The sequence below is a fragment of the Oncorhynchus mykiss genome, chromosome 23 (assembly GCF_057628025.1).
Source record: "Oncorhynchus mykiss isolate SJ-2025 chromosome 23, ASM5762802v1, whole genome shotgun sequence".
Taxonomy (NCBI): Eukaryota; Metazoa; Chordata; class Actinopteri; order Salmoniformes; family Salmonidae; genus Oncorhynchus; species Oncorhynchus mykiss.
The window spans coordinates 3,709,463-3,733,100 of NC_143044.1; the positions used below are offsets into that span (position 1 = coordinate 3,709,463).

The window sequence follows — 23,638 nt, forward strand, 5'->3', positions numbered from 1 at the left end:
AAGTCTCTGAATGTCCTTGAGTGGCCCACCCAGAGCCCGGACTTGAACCCGATTGAACATCTTTGGAGAGAACCTGAAAATAACTGTGCAGCAACACTCCCCATCCAACCTGACAGAGCTTGAGGATCTGCAGAGAAGAATGGGAGAAACTCCCCAAATACAGGTCTACCAAGCTTGTACCATCATACCCAAGAAGACTCAAAGCTGTAATCGATGCCAAAGGTGCTTCAACAAAGTACTGAGTAAAGGTTCTGAATATTTTTTGTTTTTATTAATTTGCTAAAATGTCTAAACCTGTTTTTGCTTTGTCATTATGGGGTATTGTGTGTAGATTGATGAGGAAATAAACAATTTAATCAATTTTAGAATAAGACTGTAGCGTAACAAAATGTGGAAAAAGTGAAGAGGTCTGAATACTTTCCGAATGCACTGTACTTCCTGAATTACCATGGTATAGATAGATGTGGATCATGGAAATACCATGGTTTTTACCCTGCATTATACATTCTACCATAGTAATGCAGAATTATGATAAATGCTGCAAATAATTATCATATAGTTGTCACGCCCTTACCTTAGATATCTCTGTTTTTCTATATATTTTGGTTAGGTCAGGGTGTGACTAGGGTGGGTACTCTAGTTTTTTGTATGTCTAGGGGGTTTTGTATATCTATGTTGGCCTGATATGGTTCCCAATCAGAGACAGCTGTTTATCGTTGTCTCTGATTGGGGATCATATTTAGGTAGCCCTTTTTCCCCTTTCCCCCCGTTTCCCCACTTCCTGTTGTGGGATCTTGACTATGTGTAGTTGCCTGTCAGCACTATTATGGATAGCTTAACGTTTTGTTTGTTCTTTATTGTTTTGTTTAGTGAGTTTCAGGTTATTAAAATATGTGGAACTCTACACACGCTGCACCTTGGTCTCATTCATACGACAAACGTGACAATAGTACCAGCTTTATTAATTGTGCGTTACCATAGCACAATCGCAGAATCATGTATTCAATAAATGAACCCCACAAGGTCTAAAGAGGTTGGTTGGTTTTATATTGATGAATTGCTACACCAGTATGGGCAAATTTCTGATAAGGTCAGGCTACTATTGTTGATCCTAGTTTGTCTGTAAAATTAAAGATAAAGGGAAATAGTTGATGTGAAAAATGGGTAAGACTTTCTGTATTAATTGTAAAAAAATTTTTGCTCATGTTTGGGTTCCTGGTCTTGCCATCCTAAAATGTGGGAGATTGTAAGATTCACTACATCACCAAAAGTAGCTGGACACCCCTTCAAATTAGTGGATTCGGCTATTTCAGCCACACCCGTTGCTGACAGGTGTATAAAATCGAGCACACAGCTATGCAATCTCCATAGAACATTGGCAGTAGAATGGCCTTACTGAAGAGTTCAGTGACCTTCAACGTGGCACCGTCATAGGATGCCACCTTTCCAACAAGTCAGTTCGTCAAATTTCTGCCCTGCTAGGGCTGCCCAGGTCAACTGTAACTGTTGTTATTGTGAAGTTGAAACGTATAGGAGTAACAATGGCTCAGCCCTGAAGTGGTAAGCCACACAAGCTCACAGAACGGGACCACCGAGTGCTGAAGCGTGTAAAAATGGTCTGTCCTCGGTTGCAACACTCACTGCAGAGTTCCAAACTGCCTCTGGAAACAAAGTCAGCACAATATTTGGGTGTCCATGGCCGAGCAGCTGCACACAAGTCTGAGATCACCAGGCGCAATGCCAAGCTTCGGCTGGAGTGGTGTGAAGCTTGCCGCCATTGGACTCCGGAGCAGTAGAAACGTGTTCTCTGGATTGATGAATCACTTCGCCATCTAGCAGTCCGACGGATGCACAAAGTGAGGTCCATATAGAAATGGTTTGTCGAGATCGGTGTGGAAGAACTTGACTGGTCTGCACACAGCCCTGACCTCAACCCCATCTAACACCTTTGGAATGAATTGAAACGCAGACTGCGAACCAGGCGTAATCGCCCAACATCAGTGCCCGACCTCACGAATGTTCTTGAGGCTGAATGGAAGCAAGTCCCCTTCAGCCATGTTCCAACATCTAGCGGAAAGCCTTCCCAGAAGAGTGAAGGCTGTTATAGAAGCAAAAGGGGGACCAACTCCACAGTAATGCCCATGATTTTGGAATGATATGTTCGACAACCAGGTGTCCACATACTTTTGGTCATGTAGTCTATATGGTAGCCAAATGCTTGGCATTGTGTAATCATTAACAGTATTTAAAGTCAAGGGTGTTGCCCTTGATTCAGGCCCGCAGAGGGAGCCGCTTGCTCTAGTGTTTGCTTCAAGCACTCTCACTCTTGAGCAAACCTGCCTAGTAAGGGTGCGTTCGTAAATTCCCTCAGGATAACTAATTAATTTAACAACACTCAACACTCCTTGAATATGGCCAGTGTCAGTAAACGTCAGCAAAAAAATGAGGAACGGGGGAATCTGATAACTCTCTGAATTTACTAACGCATAGAGCGCACTCTGGCTCTCCAGATTGAATTTAGGAACACACCCAAAGAGAAACATTGTAACTTGGTGTTTTTAGGGATATGTTGAGAATTACATGATGGAAATGTATCTATGAGATAAAATGACAATGTATATCTTTTTACAAGTAGTTTTTTAGTATGTTGGCTATTAAGAATTGTATAAGAGTATAGCCAAGTCATGGTACTGTTGCAATACCATAGTATTTTCCTACCATGGTAGTGACCAGAAAAACATAATAGTACCATGGTATTTATTTCATTGTACTACCATGGTACATTTTTGTAAGGGCGCACAGCATTTTATCAGCAACAAGCCATTGTTTTTATAGATTTTAGAATATTCGCATGAAAATCTGTTGCCAATTGGATAGAAGCCTAGCTAATGTGCTGTTTTGTATGTGTTTATATAGAATATAATAGAATCCACTATGATACAAATACTTTACTCTTCTCTATTTTATTATTTTGTCAAAAACCTGATCCATCAGGTTTTGACCCTGAAGTCAAGGGAAATTGACTCGTTGAAATTGATAGAAAAATTGTCAGCTGATTGAAAAGAGGAACAGAAAGTCCTAAAAATACCACCATACAATTGCAGATACATTAGAATGCTGTGTTAACACTTTCACAACCCCTACTGTCGCATGACTAACAGTCATGCGGTCAGAAAACAATATGTTGACCATGATTTTTTTCTCAAATCACCCTTTTTTTTGTGTGAAAGTGCATAACTCGCTAAATGTAATTCCTGGCAGCCAGGGGCCTTTTACATTATAACCGACTCGCTTGCATAACTAACCTATTTCACAAAGACTGAAGATGAGCATTTAAACAACAGGAGAACGAATCCCCTAAGATAAATCTGTTTTTTTACAAAACCGACAAGGTAGGCAACATTATCATAACATTAAGATGACATTATTATAACATTAACATATTATTATTCTAACCACTAAAATGTGTAATGTACAGTACCAGTCAAAGGTTTGGACACACCTACTCACTACAGTTTCTTTATTTGTACTATTTTCTACATTGTAGAATAATAGTGAAGGTATCACAACTATGAAATAACACATGGAATCATGTAGTAACCAAAAAAGTGTTAAACAACTCAAAATATATTTTATACTTGAGATTCTTCAAAGTAGCCACCCTTTGCTTGATGACAGTTTTGCATACTCCTGGAATTCTCTCAACCAGCTTCATGAGGTGTCACCTGGAATGCATTTCAATTAACAGGTGTGCCTTGTTAAAAGTTAATTTGTGGAATTTATTTTCTTCTTAATGCGTTTGAGCCAATCAGTTGTGTTGTGACAAGGCGGGGGGGGGGATAGAGCTACACAGAATATAGCCCTACTTGGTAAAAGACCAAGTCCGTATTATGGCAAGAACAGCTCAAATAAGCAAAGAGAAATGACAGTCCGTTACATTAAGACATGAAGGTCAGTCAATGCAGTCGTTTTTTCATGTGCAGACGCAAAAACCATCAAGTGCTGTGATGAAACTGGCTCTCATGAGGACCGCCACAGGAAAGGAAGACCCAGAGTTACCTCTGCTGCAGAGGATAAGTTCATTAGAGTTACCAGCCTCAGAAATTGCAGCATAAATAAATGCTTCACAGAGTTCAAGTAACAGACACATCTCAATATCAACTGTTCAGAGGAGACTGCATGAAATCATGACTTCATGGTCGAATTGCTGCAAAGAACCACTGCAAAGAAATTATCCTTCGGTCTGATGAGTTCAAATTTGAGAGTTTTGGTTCCAACCACTGTGTCTTTGTGAGACGCAGAGTAGTGAACGGATGATCTCTGCACGTGTGGTTCCCACCATGAAGCAATGAGGAGGAGGTGTGATGGTGTGGGGGTACTTTGCTTTTGACACTGTTGGTGATTTATTTCGAATTCAAGGCACACTTAACCAGCATGGTTACCACAGCATTCTGCAGCAATATACCATCCCATCTGGTTTGCGCTTCGTGGGACTATCATTTGTTTTTCAACAGGACAATGACCCAACACACCTCCAGGTTATGTAAGGGCTATTTGACCAAGAAGGAGAATGATGGAGGTGACCTGACATTCCAGGTGAAGCTAGTTGAGAGAATGCCAAGTGTGTGCAAGGCTATCATCAAAGATGTCTACTTTGAAGAATCTAAAATGTATTTTAATTTTTAAAAACATTTTTTGGTTACTACATGATTCTACATACATGATATGTTATTTCATAGTAGAAATGTAGAACATACTAAAAATAAAGAAACTCTTGAATGAGTAGGTCTGTCCAAACTTTGACTTTGACTGTATATGTGTGCATACACTGAGTATACAAAACGTTAAGAACACCTGCTCTTTCCATGACAGACTGACCAGGTGAAAACTATGATCCCTTATTGATGTCACTGGTTAAATCCATTTCAATCAGTGTAGATAAAGGGGGGGGGGGGGACAGGTTAAAGAAGGATTTTTCAGCTTTGAGACAATTGAGACATGGATTGTGCATGTGTACCATTCAGAGGGTGAATGAGCAAGACAAAATATTTAAGTGCCTTTGAACAGAGTATGGAAGTAGGTGCCGGAAACCGGTTTGTGTCAAGAACTGCTCAACAGTTTCCCATGTGTATCAAGAATGGTCCACCACACAAAAGACATCCAACCAACTTGACACAACTGTGGGAAGCATTGGAGTCAACAAGGGCCAGCATCCCTGTGGAACGCTTTCGACACCTTGTAGAGTCCACGCTCCGATTAATTTAGGCACATCTGAGAGCAAAAGGGGGGAGTGCCACTCAATATTCAAAAGGTGTTCCTAATGTTTGGTATACTCAGTGTATTTGTGTTAATGTAATGCAATTTTCTATTTAAAAAAAAGGATGTGTTTTGATTGGATTACATTTTCTTTCTATAGATGGAGAGACTCTTTCTTGTGCATGTTCTGTTTACAATGTGCTGGGCTGTGCCTCAAGGTGAGAAGTCTGACCATTTATTCCTAAATCCAAAGCCTAAAGTTTGTCATGATACAATAGATATATTATCTCTGTATTTTATTTATTCATGTATCCTTTTTCCAAGATAGAAAGTAGGTGCCGAGGTAGCCTAAAGATCTTGAGAAAAAAGCAATCAGTCTATTTTTAGGTTAGAACAGAATAAACAGTCATTCATGCAATTATTAATGATTGAATTAACTCTCTCAAAAAGTATTGGTGCCTGACAATACTGTCTCCACATGTCGAATATGATAATTATTCAGATCTAAATGGCCTACATGAGAAATGCATGTATTGTACTGTGGGCTCCTGAGTAGCGCAGCGGTCTAAGGAACCGCAACTCAGTGCAAGCGGCATCACTACAGTCCCTGGTTTGAATCCAGGCTGTATCACATCCGGCTGTGATTGGGAGTCCCATAGGGCGGCGCACAATTGGCCCAGGATTGTCCGGGTTTGGCGGTCATCGTAAATAAGAATTTGTTCTTAACTGACTTGCCTAGTTAAATAAAGGTTCAATAAATATATATCATTTGTTCATCATACAGAGGCTACCAGTATTTACAATGTACTCTCTCTGTCTCATCAGACCTCTCAGGTAAAATGTTCACATTTCCAAAGGAGTCCGACTCTGATCATGTGGGGCTAATACCAAAGGGAGAAAACTATCCTTCTGTGACAGTATGTCTCAGGTAATCAATGTAGTATTCAATACTTCAATGTGTCTGTATCTAGCATTAGAAAGCTGTGCAATGCATATTGGCAACAATACTATGGTGTGAGCAGCAGTCAAAACGTCTTTGAAATATTTATTTTTCAGTGGTAATTCTTAGTAAATAAGTGGGTAATATTTTTTGTTGTTGCATTTAGTTCATTTCAGCCACAAAATGAATTTCCAAGGCTTAGCTAATGTGTGTATTATGAATTTCATAAAGGTATTTCACAGATGTCAAGAGGGCGTTTTCCATCTTTTCCATGGCAACTCCGACAAGCACCAATGACTTTCTGTTGTTCAAAGAGTCCAATGGTGACATGGAGCTACACGTTAGATATGTGGGAAGTACATTCACAGGGCTACCAGATGAGCAGAACATGTGGATGGCTCTGTGTGGGAGCTGGGACTCAGTCACCGGACTCAGTCAGGTTTGGATCAATGGGAAGCCAAGTGCAAGGAAGATAGGATACACTGCTGGGAGTGTGCTGAATGGAAAACCCATCATAATCCTAGGTCAGGACCAGGATTCTTATGGTGGACATTTTGATAAAGGACAATCGTTTATTGGTCAACTCACTGATGTGCACATGTGGAATTATGTTCTGTCACCTTGTGAGATCCAGCGCTTCACAAGCGACTTAAATTTCACCCCTGGGAATGTACTTAACTGGAGGTCCCTTGAATACACGATTAATGGGCATGTTGTTCTAGAAAACAAGCAAACACCCTGCCAAGAATGAGCAGTGTCAACCAATCATTCAGCGTTGTTGAGAAATGTTGACTATAATCAAACATCTGAATATGCTTGTGTGTCTATTCACAACTATCCTGCAAATCATCATAAAAAGTGTTTTTCTAATCAAATCAAGAAACACATTATATTCTTTCCTAAAGCAATATCCTCCAATGAATCTAATAAATTTACACTCTTTATAATAACTTGTGTATTTCAGTGCAGGCTCATTGGCACCCGGGTTAAAGGTCGAATTCAGACGTTTTAAAGGGCAAATTCTCACGGCAAGAATTTTGCTAGGACTGTCTGGGTGTGGTCTGAGTGGGGAGGGGAAAACTGAAAAGTAGCTTTTATTGGCAGAGAGGTTTGGAACTTTCTTATTGGTCTTTTGACTAATTTACTGCCAAATTAGTCGGGCATCGTGACATCACCATGCAAGGCCAAAACTCCACCCCACCAAAACAGCCTGAAATTTCAGGCAGTCAGTTCAAACAGCTCTTACACTAAAAGGGCATTATCATCATTCTCACTATTCCACAGTATTATTCCAACTTCATAGTGTGGAAATATATATAAAACACAGAAAAATCCTGTTTTATTTGGGTAAGCAAACATACTTAATCCACATGTTTAAGGACGAAGTTAACCAAATCAGTTTTTCAAAGATAAACCCACCAAAATACAGTTTTGTTTATTTACAAAACATTAAAATCATGTAAACTTAAAAGGTTCAGTAATTGATTTACACTTCAGTCTGAATGAGCTCTGTTATTTCCTGGGTTGTCTAGCAATATGCAAACACTTACGCAAACACTTCAAATAAATTGAAATTGTATCCCATGCAATGTTTGCTTAAAATTTTTCACGGTCCAGACAAACGAAAACACATCTGGAATTGGTAACCTTATCATGACATTTCAGACTTTACAGACGCGCCAACAGATAGGGTAGAATTAGAGTCTTCCAGTGATTGGTGAACCAGGTACACACCAAATGTCACCTAAAAAACAATCAGAACACATTTACAGCATACTTACTGAATGGCTAAAATGGACATTGTATCCAAAATGGGTCATTTGGGGATAAAGGATACTGTGTACTTTGCTGTGTGCTTTCTTTGTTTTCTATGTACTCTGGCTACCTCCTATTCTAATGCAGTCCACCCAATAGTAAGTCAGACGGTGTGTCATAGGAAAAAAACTCTACACACCCTGGGACATATTGTCACACACTGAAATTAAACACAACTTCCCCGCTCTCTCTCTCAATCTCTCTCTCTGTCACACACATACACACTGCAGCAGTTGTTTTACACTGACCTTCCCTTTGCGATAGGCAGAGAGAGACAGAAGAGGCTCCTTGGTCTTGGCTCCTGTGCTCTGATCAACCCCGATCATCTGGCATCTGCCACACCGACCTGCCACCTTCACATCACAAAGAGATGATGCAGTTATAGCTTTTCATTACAATTTCAGTAATAAGTGTTCCCGTTTATGATCTGCATCCTCACCTGGAAATGGGTATTTCCAATAATCAAGTGTGACCAATCATCTTCCTCAAATGGCTCCTTTCCAGAGATGACTAAATTGGCCCGAAATCGACTAATAAGTGTCTGGGTGTCAAGAGGCTGATGGTCATCAGAGGACTCCTGTCTGTACCACAGTGGTTAGATGGACCACAAGGAACAAGAAAAAAAGGATGGCTCACATTAATAAAAAACAATTGATCATTCAAATGTAACTGTTAACAGACATTACCTGGGGATTGTTGTGAATAAACTCCCTGCTATCAACCAATCAGCATCCAGGATTTAAACAACCCATATTATAATGCAGAATTTAGTATGTCACAAATTTCAAATGTCCTCCACCAAGAATGAGTGAGGCCCTCAGGCAATAATAACATGTTATACTATACCTGTTTGTGATATGTCTCTGAAGCAAATCGACACTGGCACGGTTGACTATTAGGTACTGGGCTTCATTCACCAATGAGAGGGCAGTGGACGAGACCTCTGGGGCAAGTCATTATGCATTTAAGAGGGCAAAGAAAACATTCAAGAAACATTCATGCATACAAAATATACTCAACAAAAATATAGACGCAACAGTTGTTTCATGAGCAGAAGAAAAAAAAAATCCCAGAAATGTTCATTACTCACAAAAAGTGTATTTCTCTCATTCTGTGCACAAATTTGTTTGCATCCCTGTTAGTGAGCATTTTCCAAGTTAATCCATCCACCTGACAGGTGTAGCATATCAATAAACTTATTTAACAGCATGATCATTACACAGCCGCACCCTGTGCTGGGGACAATAAAAGGCCACTCTAAAATGTGCAGTTTTGTCACATAACGCAATGCCACAGATGTCTCAAGTTTTGAGGGAGCACGAATTTGGCATGCTGACAGGACAGCAGGAATTTCCACCAGAGCAGTTGCCAGAGAATTGAATGTTCACTTCTCTACCATAAGCCACCTCCAACTTTGTTTTAGATAATTTGGCAGAACTCCCAACCGGCCTCACAACCACAGACCAAGTGTAACGCCAGCCTGGACCTCCATATCTGGTTTCTTCAGCTGTGGGATCGTCTGGGGGGGTACTTCTGTATGTAACAAAGCCCTTTTGTGGGGACAAAACTCATTCTGATTGGCTGGGCCTGGGTCCACAGTAGGTGGGCCTGGCTCCCAAGTGCGTGGGCTTACCCAGATGGTCATGCGCCATCACAATCTTCAGTCTCTTTCCCACTACTCTCTCCTCTATTATCCTATCATCTCTCCATTCTGCTAAATCCTTCTCCCTCTCTCAACATCGACAAGACGGAGCTGCTCCTCCCGGGGAATGCCTGCCTTCTCAAAGACCTCTCCGTTACGTTTGGGAACTTCCCAGTGTTGCCCTTCCAGAGTGCAAATAACCTTGGCGTGACCCTGGTCAACACCCTGTCGTTCTCTGTAAACATCAAAGCAGTGACTCGCTCTTGCAGTTTCATCCTCTACAACATCCGTAGAGTACAACCATGCCTCACACAGGAAGAGGCGCAGGTCCTAATCCAGGCACTTGTCATCTGCCGACTGGACGACTGGAACTCGCTGTTGGCTGGGCTCCATGCTTGTGCCATCAAACCTCTGCAACTTATCCAGAACACTGCAGCCTGCCTGGTTATCAACCTTCAAGTTCTCCCAAGTCACCCTGCTGCTGCGCACACTCCACTGGCTTCGAGTTGAAGCTTGCATCCACTACAATAGGATGGTGCTTGTCTACATCAAGCATCAAGAGGAACTGCCCCTCGCTACCTTCAGGCTATGCTCAAATCCTACACCCCAAGCCAAGCACTCCGTTCTGCCACCTCTGGTCTCTTGGCCCTCCCACCCCAACAGGATAGCAGCTCCCACTAAGCACAGTCCAAGCTCTTCTCTGTCCTGGCACTCCAATGGGGGAACCAGCTTCCCCCTGAAGCTAGGACAGCAGAGTCCCTGCCCATCTTTCTGAAAGCACCTGAAACCCTACCTTTTCAAAGAGTTCCTTAAATAATCCCCTCCTCACCTCAAACTGACTTTGCTGATAGCTAGATGGGACAACCCCATATCACAGTAGTTATCTTAAGATGAATGCACTAACTAACTCGCGTTGGATGAGAGCGTCTGCTAAATTACTAAAATGTCAAATGATACTCTAGTATTGCATCTGAAATTAAGTTTACCAAAGACATTTCCCTTTCACCTTTTTCATGGCCCTTTTTCATGTCGCGACTGAAATCAGGACTTTGCCTTATCAAACGACAAGGCTGTCCAAGGAACTCTGAGAGCCATGATGCAGCTTCATCGCCACAGTCCACTGTCTCCACCCTTGGGATGGAGAGAATACAATAACAACCATTACAACATTCCTGAATCAAGGGGATGGTCAAATATCCTTATTTTAAATTATCTGTTATAACATCTGAAGGTGACTAAAAAGCATTGAAAAAAATACTCAGTGGCAGACCAGTGATTGTGGGAAAATGCGTCAAAATTAAACATGTCATTCTGATGATACATGTCTTTCAAGCCTACTCTACAAAGACATAGCTAGTAGTTTAATAAAAAAAGCCAACTCACCTGTCACCACACACCATGTTTTGACACACCCTATGACTCTGGGGTGGCTCGCTGTGGTTTTTCAAAGGGACACAAATAGCGTTCATGCCTGAGAGAGAAGAGGAACTCTTTTAAAACAGTTCTGAAAATGTGTTACTGAAATGTATTTGACGGGTGCTGCTGAATAACTGACGTGTCACAATAAAACATTTTATAAATGTATATACAGTGCCTTGCGAAAGTATTCGGCCCCCTTGAACTTTGCAACCTTTTTCCACATTTCAGGCTTCAAACATAAAGATATAAAACTGTATTTTTTTGTGAAGAATCAACAACAAGTGGGACACAATCATGAAGTGGAACGACATTTATTGGATATTTCAAACTTTTTTAACAAATCAAAAACTGAAAAATTGGGCATGCAAAATTATTCAGCCCCTTTACTTTCAGTGCAGAAAACTCTTTCCAGAAGTTCAGTGAGGATCTCTGAATGATCCAACGTTGACCTAAATGACTAATGATGATAAATACAATCCACCTGTGTGTAATCAAGTCTCTGTATAAATGCACCTGCACTGTGATAGTCTCAGAGGTCCGTTAAAAGCGCAGAGAGCATCATGAAGAACAAGGAACACACCAGGCAGGTCCGAGATACTGTTGTGAAGAAGTTTAAAGCCGGATTTGGATACAAAAAGATTTCCCAAGCTTTAAACATCCCAAGGAGCACTGTGCAAGCGATAATATTGAAATGGAAGGAGTATCAGACCACTGCAAATCTACCAAGACCTGGCCGTCCCTCTAAACTTTCAGCTCATACAAGGAGAAGACTGATCAGAGATGCAGCCAAGAGGCCCATGATCACTCTGGATGAACTGCAGAGATCTACAGCTGAGGTGGGAGACTCTGTCCATAGGACAACAATCAGTCGTATATTGCACAAATCTGGCCTTTATGGAAGAGTGGCAAGAAGAAAGCCATTTCTTAAAGATATCCATAAAAAGTGTCGTTTAAAGTTTGCCACAAGCCACCTGGGAGACACACCAAACATGTGGAAGAAGGTGCTCTGGTCAGATGAAACCAAAATTGAACTTTTTGGCAACAATGCAAAACGTTATGTTTGGCGTAAAAGCAACACAGCTGAACACACCATCCCCACTGTCAAACATGGTGGTGGCAGCATCATGGTTTGGGCCTGCTTTTCTTCAGCAGGGGCAGGGAAGATGGTTAAAATTGATGGGAAGATGGATGGAGCCAAATACAGGACCATTCTGGAAGAAAACCTGATGGAGTCTGCAAAAGACTTGAGACTGGGACGGAGATTTGTCTTCCAACAAGACAATGATCCAAAACATAAAGCAAAATCTAAAATGGAATGGTTCAAAAATAAACATATCCAGGTGTTAGAATGGCCAAGTCAAAGTCCAGACCTGAATCCAATCGAGAATCTGTGGAAAGAACTGAAAACTGCTGTTCACAAATGCTCTCCATCCAACCTCACTGAGCTCGAGCTGTTTTGCAAGGAGGAATGGGAAAAAAATTCAGTCTCTCGATGTGCAAAACTGATAGAGACATACCCCAAGCGACTTACAGCTGTAATCGCAGCAAAAGGTGGCGCTACAAAGTATTAACTTAAGGGGGCTGAATAATTTTGCACGCCCAATTTTTCAGTTTTTGATTTGTTAAAAAAGTTTGAAATATCCAATAAATGTCGTTCCACTTCATGATTGTGTCCCACTTGTTGTTGATTCTTCACAAAAAAATACAGTTTTATATCTTTATGTTTGAAGCCTGAAATGTGGCAAAAGGTCGCAAAGTTCAAGGGGGCCGAATACTTTCGTAAGGCACTGTATATATATATATATATATACACTGCTCAAAAAAATAAAGGGAACACTTAAACAACACAATGTAACTCCAAGTCAATCACACTTCTGTGAAATCAAACTGTCCACTTAGGAAGCAACACTGATTGATAATAAATGTCACATGCTGTTGTTCAAATGGAATAGACAACAGGTGGAAATTATAGGCAATTAGCAAGACACCCCCAATAAAGGAGTGGTTCTGCAGGTGGTAACCACAGACCACTTCTCAATTCCTATGCTTCCTGGCTGATGTTTTGGTCACTTTTGAATGCTGGCGGTGCTTTCACTCTAGTGGTAGCATGAGACGGAGTCTACAACCCACACAAGTGGCTCAGGTAGTGCAGCTCATCCAGGATGGCACATCAATGCGAGCTGTGGCAAGAAGGTTTGCTGTGTCTGTCAGCGTAGTGTCCAGAGCATGGAGGCGCTACCAGGAGACAGGCCAGTACATCAGGAGACGTGGAGGAGGCCGTAGGAGGGCAACAACCCAGCAGCAGGACCGCTACCTCCGCCTTTGTGCAAGAAGGAGCAGGAGGAGCACTGCCAGAGCCCTGCAAAATGACCTCCAGCAGGACACAAATGTGCATGTGTCTGCTCAAACGGTCAGAAACAGACTCCATGAGGGTGGTATGAGGGACCAACGTCCACAGGTGGGCGTTGTGCTTACAGCTCAACACCGTGCAGGACGTTTGGCATTTGCCAGAGAACACCAAGATTGGCAAATTTGCCACTGGCGCCCTGTGCTCTTCACAGATGAAAGCAGGTTCACACTGAGCACATGTGAAAGACGTGACAGAGTCTGGAGACGCCATGGAGAACGTTCTGCTGCCTGCAACATCCTCCAGAATGACCGGTTTGGCAGTGGGTCAGTCATGGTGTGGGGTGGCATTTCTTTGGGGGTGCCAGGCTACCTCTGTGCTCGCCAGAGGTAGCCTGACTGCCATTAGGTACCGAGATGAGATCCTCAGACCCCTTGTGAGACCATATGCTGGTGCGGTTGGCCCTGGGTTCCCCCTAATGCAAGACAATGCTAGACCTCATGTGGCTGGAGTGTGTCAGCAGTTCCTGCAAGAGGAAGGCATTGATGCTATGGACTGGCCCGCCCATTCCCCAGACCTGAATCCAATTGAGCACATCTGGGACATCATGTCTCGCTTCATCCACCAACACAGACTGTCCAATAGTTGGCAGATGCTTTAGTCCAGGTCTGGGAGAGGATCCCTCAGGAGACCATCCGCCACCTCATCAGGAGAAGGCCCAGGCATTGTAGGGAGGTCATACAGGCACGTGGAGGCCACACACACTACTGAGCCTCATTTTGACTTGTTTTAAGGACATTACATCAAAGTTGGATCAGCCTGTAGTGTGGTTTTCCACTTTAATTTTGAGTGTGACTCCAAATCCAGACCTCCATGGGTTGATAAATTTGATTTCCATTGATAATTTTTGTGTGATTTTGTTGCCAGCACATTCAACTATGTAAAGAAAAAGTATTTAATAAGAATATTTCATTCATTCAGATCTAGGATGTGTTATTTTAGTGTTCCCTTTATTTTTTTGAGCAGTGTATATACTCAGTTTATTAGGTACACCACCCCTTTCACGAAAATGGTTCGCTCCTAGAGACAGTGAGTCACGTGGCCGTGGCTTGCTATATAAAACAGGCGGACAGGCATAGAGGCATTCAGTTACAGTTCGCTTGAACGTAAGAATAGGCTAAACGAATGACCTAAGTGACGTTGAGCATGGTATGATTGTCGGTCTAGGCGTGCCGGGTTCCAGTATTTCAGAAATGGCCGGCATCCTCTACTTCTCACGCACCACAGTGTCTATCTAGGGTTTACCGAGAATGGTGCGACAAACAAAAAAACTTCCAGTCAGCTGCGGTCTTGTGAGCGAAAACAGCTCGTTGATGAAAGATCGAAGGAGAACGGCAAGAATTGTGCAAGCTAAGATGCAGGCCACAAACAGGCAAATAATGGCGCAGTACAACAGTGGTGTGCAGAACGGAATCTTGTAATGCACAACTCGTTAGTCCTTGTTGTGAAAGGGCTAAAGCAGCAGGCGACCGCACCGGGTTCCACTCCTAAAGGCTAAAAACAAGACAAAGCAGCTCCAGTGGGTACGCGATCACTGGACAATTGAGGAGTAAAAAAACATTGCCTGGTCTGACAAATCTAGGTTCCTGTTGAGTCATGCTGATGGCAGAGTCAGGATTTGGTGTAAGCAGCATGAGTCCACGGCCCCATCCTGCCTGGTGTCAACAGTACAGGCTGGTGGCAGTGTTGTAATGGTGTGGGGAATGTTTTTCTGGCACACGTTAGGTGCCTCATAACCAATTGAACAATGTTTCCATGCCATGAAAAATTCAGGCTGTTCTGGAGGCAAAGGGAGATCTTTGATGTCATGGTGCTATTTTGCTTCCACCGGTCCAGGGGCCGTTGTTAAGGTCAACGGCATCATGAACTTTATCTAGTACCAGGTCATTTTAGCCCAAAATCTGGTTGTCCTTGCCAGGAGGTTGAAACTTGGTCACAAGTGGATCTTTCAGCAAGACAATAACCCCAAGCACACGTCAAAACAAAATAATAAATGGTTAATTGAACACAAAATAAACATTTTGCAATGGCCATCTCAGTCTACGGACTTTAGACCCATTGAAAACCTGTGGTTTGATTTGAAGAGGGCAGTCCATAAGCGCAAATGAAGGATATCAAGGAGCTGGAAAGATTCTGTATGGACAAATGGTCTAAGATCCCTCCCAATGTGTTCTCCAATCACAAAAAAAAAGGCTCAGCTCTGTTATCCTTGCAAGGTGAGGTATGGGAAGGTATTGAAAACAGGGGAGCCTAAAACATTATTACTTGTTAAACAAAATGTCTTTCTCTGGGCAATTGTATTAGTATAAAACAATAATAAAAAAACATTTGCATACAACATTTACATTTTAGCAGACACTCTTACCCAGAGCGACTTACAGTAAGTAGTGAGTGCATACATGATTTATATAATATAGCTCAGATTTGAATAATTTATTTTATAGTATTTTTTGCACATCCTTGTCAGGGGTGCCACAACCTTCGGAACTGACTATATAGATGTCTGACCTGAGGCCTGCAGGAGCAGTGTGTTTGAGGGCAGGTAGATCTGTGGATGAATGAGGCATAAGCGTGGTTCTCTCTTTTGGTTCAGACACACTCTATTACCATTCACCACCATCCAGCCCCGGTCATGGAGCAGACCCAGAGCACCCACTGGCCAGTCAGTCACCTGCATAAACACATATCACAATCAAAACACCGAAGAAGTGAGAAATCAATTAATAGTACTGCTAGGCAAACACACATATCGTAATTGTGTTTAGTTGATGAAATAGTACTTCTTACAACTAATATCCAACCATAGGTTTTTAATACTTTTATCAAATCATAATATGGGTATTTGGTGAACCCTAATCATTTGCATTGTAGATTTAATGACAGCCAAACAATATTAAAAGTGTGTGCTCAAACCTCAAACGCTGCACAGGATTTGATTGGATATATGTAAATGTTAGTCAGAGTTTGGGCCTTTTCATGGCTCTTTGCATCTTTGGTGATGGCTTTCCCTCCACGTTGGTTCACAACTAGATCTGTAGATGCATGCTCTCTCTCATCTATGTGGTCAGGTTTACCATTGGTAAGCATGGTGAGCAGACATTGACTGGAACCTTTAGAAGAGGTGTTCGATTTCAGTCTGTCTAGTTTATCTTGGTCCACTTTTACTGGTTTCTCCACAAAGCAGTCCGCAACGAAGTTCAGGAAGTTTTGGCAGTCCTGGAAGGTTGACATGTAGCCGAAAGATACACGCACAGATCCCGTTGGACGGCCGTCTACCAGGTCTATGTTGTCTCCACAGACATGACCCGCCTTGAAGAACCCGGAAGAGGACATGACAACAGTATATTAAGATGAAGAATGATCTTTATTGTCTTTTGCACAAACACATGTGCAATGACACTTACAATTCATTGCTCACCTGTAGGTTGCTCTTCACCACTTGATTGGTGATGCCAAGGAAGAGCTGACAGGCACCTGTGTTGCAGAAGCAACCTGTCCGCAAATGGATATTAAAAAGACTAGCCAGCTTGTCCACCTGAGGAGACGAGAAAATGGAAAATGGCTAGACATTTAAATCAATCAGCAGAAATGTAAGACAAAAACATAACACACTTAGGCTTTGTTAATTATAAATCTACTTCTGTGTGGATGTGTGAAAGAAATAAATGCAACAAAAATCTCGGGCGCAGTAAATAAAATAAGCTAATTTGAGTGGACCTGAGAGTATCCAATCATTTGTCCATGACAGTCCATCAAGTTGAAGTTGAGGATGGCTCCCTGTGTGCTCGGGTTCTCAAATTCACTGTCGGAGTATATCTGAGCAACCGGTTGTCCGTTGCCATGGCAAAGACTAGACAGCAACATGTAGGTATAGCGTGTTAAACCAAATGTATGCAGCTGGATCTTGTCCATACCTCCTGAAGGAGAAAGAAAATGATACTGAGCTGCAATACAATAGCAGAAGGGTTTCATTGACTCATTTCAATCTCTGTTGAATATCGGTCCTCTCCTTACTGATGTTAAAGATTTCTGTGAAATTGATTTAATGAACAACCACTCAACCATTTGAAAATGATTTAACATTCGGAGTTCTTACTTTGATACTTCATGTAACAACAGATGATATTGATGCATTATAGTGATGCATATTGATGCATTATAGTGATGCATATTGATGCATTATAGTGATGCATATTGATGCATTATAGTGATGCATATTGATGCATTATAGTGATGCATATTGATGCATTATAGTGATGCATATTGATGCATCACTTTTTGTTTAATCCATGTCTTTTAAATGATTCACATGTACATACCTGTGAGCGTGTGGAGAGAATCAAAACTATGATTTAGAGCAATGATGTCTAGGAAAGAGACGGTGCCATCTTCAAACCTTAATCGAGAACAAAACCACAAGATGTATGACAAAAAAAAAAGAATCCCACAAAATATTCTCTCTCTAAGCCTTGATCACGCGACTTCGTAAATCATATTTGTTCATTTACACGTGCATTATTACATTTCAAAGCTCATGCAATAGTTTACCGGCTAGACATATTTGACGCTGGCACATAATAGTTATCCCCTGCTAGGTAGGCCGCTGCTGTCCCCCCACCAAAATACGTCTTTCTTAGGAGGGCAGCTGTATCATTCCGGACCAGGAGAGCCCCTAAACCTGTGGGGAAGCCAAACATCTTATAGAAGGAGAAGGGAACAAAGTTAGCTGAGTGCTCCTGCAGATCCAGAGGAGAGCAGCTGGCAAAAGAGGCAGCATCCAGCAGGACGAACCACCGGCCCTTGCTATCACACGCTGGGTAGAGCTGCCGCGCCTGGATGCCCCTCACGTACCCCAGAGGGTATTTTCTGCCAGAGAAATTGCTCTGTGCTGGGTAACAGAAGAGGTGTGGTGTCTGGCAACTGCTACCTTCACTCTGGTCCACATCTTTGGCTCTGGCCTCTATCTCCTCGGGGGAGACAGGTAGAGAAACTACTCCCAGTGCTGAAATAACTCCTCTGATACCAACCACTGAGGTATGGTTATCGGTCAGATAGCAGAACTGACTGGCTGGCTCCGCAGCAGTGGGAGGCCTCCAGGGAAAGCTCTCAGCGACTAATTTGAGAGCTGCCGTACTGCCAGACGTGAAAATCACTGAGTATTCGTCAGGAGTGGTGTTAAAATGCTGCAATATCCTGGAAGAAAATACATTTCCGTTCAGTACATGTCCTCAATAGAGGAGGGCATAAATTAGTGGTCACAGTGTCACATTCATTAGGATGGTATAATGGTGATGAATTATTTCTGTGAACGGAGAGGCTTACCTGTATCTGACATGCTCCACTGTGTCATGTGTCAGTCTGCTGCTGGGGTTATGGCTGTGAGGGTTGCCTAAAAACAAAAATATTAGAAGAATATATTGAAACTATTTCTCAAGCTAGAATTTTGCTAGAACTGTGGAATGAGTGAGGGGGAAACTTAAAACTAGCTGTTATTGGCAAAGAGGTTTGGAACTCTTTGTTATTGGTCTATTAACCAATTTAAAGCCTGGTGATGTCACCAGGCAAACCAAACACCAGCACATGCACATAGTCTGATTTAAAAGGTCCTGTGTAAAATGCATTTTCAACCAGCAACTATCAGGAGATAACATCGATGAAATGTTTTCACACTTGTACAGTGTTAGTTTCATCAGCTGTTGTACAATATGATACAAAACACAGGAAAACTTAATTTTAACTAAACTGGGCCTTGAAGATAGAGGACCCAGCAGCCTATTTAGTTGGTGTGGAGCAGCAACAGTCTCTGAGTCGGAAGTTCAGGTGCAAATCAATCAGTCAAATGTAATTATAAAGACATCAGCAGATGTCACAAAGTGCTATACAGAAATGCAGCCGAAAACCCCAAACAGCAAGCAATGCAGATGTAGAAGCATGGTGGCTAGGAACCTAGGAAGAAACCTAGAGAGGAACCAGGCTCAAAAATAGGAGGTATTTATTTACAGTGCAGGGCAGGCAGTGATGAAGAAGACTGGATACAAAAGGGTCAGGCAATGATGAAGAAGACTGGATACAAAGTTGAGTATTTACAAAGTAAACAGTCTGTATTAGGAAAGAATTGTTGACAAAAATACTTGTACATTGCAATTGGCTACTTGGCCGATTGCAAAATTAGAGGACTAAGTCAAACAAACACAGGGCAAAACGCCTATAAACAAATCTGAGTTCGGCAGAGCTATAGCCTAGTAACAGGGAACAAAACCAGAAAAGGAAATTATTTGAGGAACAGAACCCAAACCCGGAAACACAAGTGATCTATACTGTTCTGGAACAGAACAGTTATTTTAAAAGAATGGGAACCAGTTAATAACATTATTTTACATTCCAGGCATTTTTTCCCCAGTCTCCTTACTCTGTCACTCACAAACATATTACAGTGCCTGCCTGCCAGCTGGAAATCTTTGCCAGAGGGTTTGCATGTGTGTGTGTTGGGTACCTGCCCCTCCCCTCTGAAGCATAGGTTACTATAGCCTACTGCAAGGTTACACGCATTATTCAGAAATTAGGGAGAGGTGTTTAAAAGAATGGAGTAACTTTTTCAATGGTAGTTAAGGAACCTATAGTTATCACGTTTCACATTGTATTTATTAACTACAAAAAGCTAAGACGTGTTTTTAATTATAGTTCTGCTCTGCACACACAACAAGCTTGTTAGTTAGCTAGTTAATGTTTGCTTTGGTCCAAGTTAAACCAACTCAGAAGTTCAAAAACGTTCAAGGTTCTCCATAGAAGTCGCCCCTCTGTAGGCATAATTCTGTGGGCCTTATTCAGATAATGTATGTCATAACAAGATGCCCAGCACTTCAAGGCAAGCTTCCTCCATCCTCTCTTTATGTTGCATCTCACGCCCTACACTGTGACTGGCATCATAGTGTGTGTGTTTGTATTTCATTATGATTAAACCATGCTGTTAAGACAAAAATAAAATGAGCTGTTAACGACTTCCTGTACAGATTAAATCCCTTACCTGCTCCATGGCAAGCTGCTCTATCAACACTGATAGTTGAAGTAATTTAATGTAGAGCTAAATGTAAAAAAATATTTAGTTTTCAGAGGTTTAAAAAGGAAGGCAGATGACCTAGGTGTGACATTATGGCCCAATCCAGCCTTTTTGCCTAAGGTTTTATCACCCGTTCACATCAATCAAGCCCTCGAGCTGGCGGCCTACTGCCCCCCTCCTTTCCAGAATGCGGAGGAGGAGCGAGCAAATCTCCTGTGTCCAGTCCGTTCCCTCAAATGCAATATGCATGCCATGGCGCACTACAGGAAGTCAGATCAGCTGTTTCTGTGCTTTGGTGGGAAGTAAGTCCGGTGCTGCTGGGTAAATTGTCCAACGGCCGACCCCCGCCATTCAGTTTATCCCCCCAAACCTGTTTGTGGGGTTTGAGGAGGGGCTGACCATGGCCACGGCCTCTTGGGGCTGGGGGGGTTGGCTGCATCGCCGTCTTGGGCTGGCGAGCACCTGTTTTAGGCTAGTGGTAGGGCCAAGGGCATGTGTAGGGCTGGGCTGAGTTAGAGCGGCAAGGTTGACGTGCGTCAAGCCTCCCTCTGCCCCGACTCTGTGATGCCTGGTTTCTGGGCTGTGCGTTCCACAGCGGTGTAGCCTGACTCAGCTGTTTTGTACATTTGATGGCGCACTCAGCCGTGGGGCTGAAGAGCATTATGGGGACCACTGGGAGCTTTCTCAGCATCCTCCTGGAGTCATTGGACATTGGGGCTTGGGCGAACCAGACCTGGCGACGAGTCACAACCACGGTGGACATCAGTCTGCCTAGCTCTCTAGTCATGATTGCAAATGCTTGAAGAGATACATCATTCAGGCTGCAGAGATCCAGGTCTGCTATGAATTCATCCACCTTAGGCATATGGTCCAGCCCATATTGTTTTGTGTCGCCCATGGCAGGTAGCATCCTACGATCCTTGCCGTAGTGGGCAAGAGTTTGATCAGAGCCTTGGAATGACTCCTCTAACCCATCTTTAGCATTGAGACTGAATGTGTCTACAACACTGGTTGGCCCCTTTCCTTCGCAATGTTGGGCATGTCATCATCCTGGTCACTAAAGTGCCGGTTGGATACCTGAGTGGAGAGAAGGTCATCATCACGGCTATCTGAGTCCTCTGTTGCGTCCCCCATTCTGGAGGGTGCTAGAGAGCCCCGACTCAGGGTGCTTGAGGGAATTCAAAATCGTTTTTTTCTGCTCTATCTCAGAGGATAAGGAATCGACCTTCCAAGTGAGGCTCTTATTTTTTAACCTTTTTCACCTATTATATTACTTAAATCATTAAGTAATATAATAGTAACCGGGACTGTATTACAACAGCTAGCACAATATACAGTAAAAGGTAGAGAGCTACAATAAACTGGCGGGAGTTGTACAGCCCCTGCAAAATCATTTTAGGTGAGCCTAGCTATGACCACTGTGCTGGAGCTGGAGAGATATGTTTAAAGGTAAGCTTATTTATGTGAAACACACACGAATGGCCGTCGTTTGGTAAGCCAAGCTGACAACACACAGTGGAGCTGGTAGACTAGCATGTCAGTAATACCTGGGGAGAGGGATGCCTAGGGAAGGCAATGCGAATCTCACGTTTTATAGCTGGCTAGGCTAACGTCCTAGACGCGGTTATCTAGGGAAGTGACCCATTCGAGTTTTAAATAGTCGAAGGACGACTAGTGCCAGGTGGCCTCGATAACGAGCATAGCAATGGAGGATATCTTGACAAGGTTAGCACCGGAGTCCGGTGGACAACACACACATATAAACTAGCTGGTGGGCTAAGTCAGCACAACACAAGAAAGCCCGATATCCTTTGATAAAAGGGATAGGTAGGGGAGAGCTGTCACACAGCATCGGAGGGCAAATTTCGCGCTCTGACACACAGGTCACAGGCTGTTGGTGACAGACTGACAATACACACAACTCACACAGAGTTTACCTACCGTGACCTGGGAAGATGCAATCTGAACAACGGGAGCAGCGGAGCAGTCAACTTGTGCTATACAGCTCCGCTGACTTTGCGAGAATAAATAAGAGACAGTGCATGGTAGAGCATGGTCTGCCGTTTTATATGAACACTGGGGCATGTCCTCCCATGCTGTCAGGTCACTGGTGTGACTGTTGTTATAACTCGACCTGTGTGGAACGTGAGGGATATAACCCATACTATACTGTCAACCATACTGACGGTCTGAAAGGTATGACGTAGAACTGGTCGGAGCAGTGGAATGGAATGAAAAATAATTATGGTTCTGTTCGGGAACTAAACTAGTGGAAAATAATTTGTTACCACAAAAAGTAGCTCTCCATGAATAAAGAGAATGGGGATCCTAAAATGACTTGCCCTGACCTGGCATACACCATCTTTATAAAGGTCAATTCTTAATAAACAGTGAAAATAATACGCTTGAATGGCAATAGTATTGTACAATTGACATGCAATGGCCAATACATTAATTGTTAATAAAAACAAGAGCATAATTTACATAAATAGTCCAAAAATGTATTTAGCAATCTCAGATTTCCCCTTTAATTAAATGACTTTTTACACTTGTAACAATTCAGCACATTATATCAGTTGCAGCTAATTATATTTGGTATGTGAGGAAATACTCACCATATACATTCGTGCAGATATCCTGATAGAATTCTCTCACCAATGACTCAGGATATAGTGTTGTTCCAGCATGATCCAGGTATGTAATGCCTGTCAAAAAGTTGGTTTTGAAATTAGAGAAATCTCGGCAAAGAGTTTTTATCTGGATATACCCTGCTGAAAAAAACTGTTCTAAAAAACAAGCTGGTCAGTGCTGGTATGATGCTAGTCAAGCTGGTCTGACCAGCATGGTCGCTCTGGTTTAGCTGGTGACCAATCTTTGCTGTGTTTTGGACACTGGCGACCAGCCTTCTCTGTGTTTTGGACACATACCAGTTTATGCTGGTGATGCTGGTATACCAGCTGGTCTGTGATGTTCTAGCTGGTCAATCTGGTCTGATCACACCCATCATTATCATATTCCCCAGCATTCTCTACTGCGGTTTCATTTTTATAATTGTTTGTTTCAATATATTTTTTGTTTGTTGTGTTTGTGCATGTACATTGA

The 23,638-nt window shown here is 42.5% G+C and overlaps 2 protein-coding genes across 8 annotated transcripts in view; one reads left to right on the top strand and one right to left on the bottom strand.

The window, feature by feature from the left end:
- mocos (molybdenum cofactor sulfurase) overlaps positions 1–23,638 on the bottom strand; it is a 28,410-nt gene that overhangs the window by 1,806 nt on the left and 2,966 nt on the right. For 2 of the 7 annotated variants that reach the window (XM_021580210.3, XM_090216642.1), the window contains exons 2-16: positions 23,152–23,241; positions 18,802–18,868; positions 18,407–18,672; positions 18,028–18,157; positions 17,799–17,875; positions 17,197–17,396; positions 16,898–17,014; positions 16,393–16,788; positions 15,988–16,150; positions 11,037–11,124; positions 10,660–10,784; positions 8,858–8,954; positions 8,451–8,592; positions 8,260–8,364; positions 7,596–7,940 (exon numbers count right to left, since the gene is read on the bottom strand). In XM_021580210.3, the coding sequence (XP_021435885.2) occupies positions 7,848–7,940; positions 8,260–8,364; positions 8,451–8,592; positions 8,858–8,954; positions 10,660–10,784; positions 11,037–11,124; positions 15,988–16,150; positions 16,393–16,788; positions 16,898–17,014; positions 17,197–17,396; positions 17,799–17,875; positions 18,028–18,157; positions 18,407–18,672; positions 18,802–18,868; positions 23,152–23,241 (2,156 nt within the window). In that variant the 3' untranslated portion in view covers positions 7,596–7,847. Of the gene's footprint in view, positions 1–7,513; positions 7,941–8,259; positions 8,365–8,450; positions 8,593–8,857; positions 8,955–10,659; positions 10,785–11,036; positions 11,125–15,987; positions 16,151–16,392; positions 16,789–16,897; positions 17,015–17,196; positions 17,397–17,798; positions 17,876–18,027; positions 18,673–18,801; positions 18,869–23,151; positions 23,242–23,638 lie in introns of those variants that run through there. The other 5 variants (XR_016490906.1, XR_016490905.1, XM_021580209.3 and 2 more) reach the window with 5 other exon arrangements.
- Positions 3,134–7,146, top strand: LOC110502289 (serum amyloid P-component). The gene is made up of 4 exons (XM_021580214.3): positions 3,134–3,392; positions 5,417–5,474; positions 6,082–6,184; positions 6,428–7,146. The coding sequence occupies exons 2-4, from the start codon at positions 5,417–5,419 to the stop codon at positions 6,945–6,947; spliced, it is 681 nt and encodes a 226-aa protein (XP_021435889.3). The 5' UTR covers positions 3,134–3,392; the 3' UTR covers positions 6,948–7,146.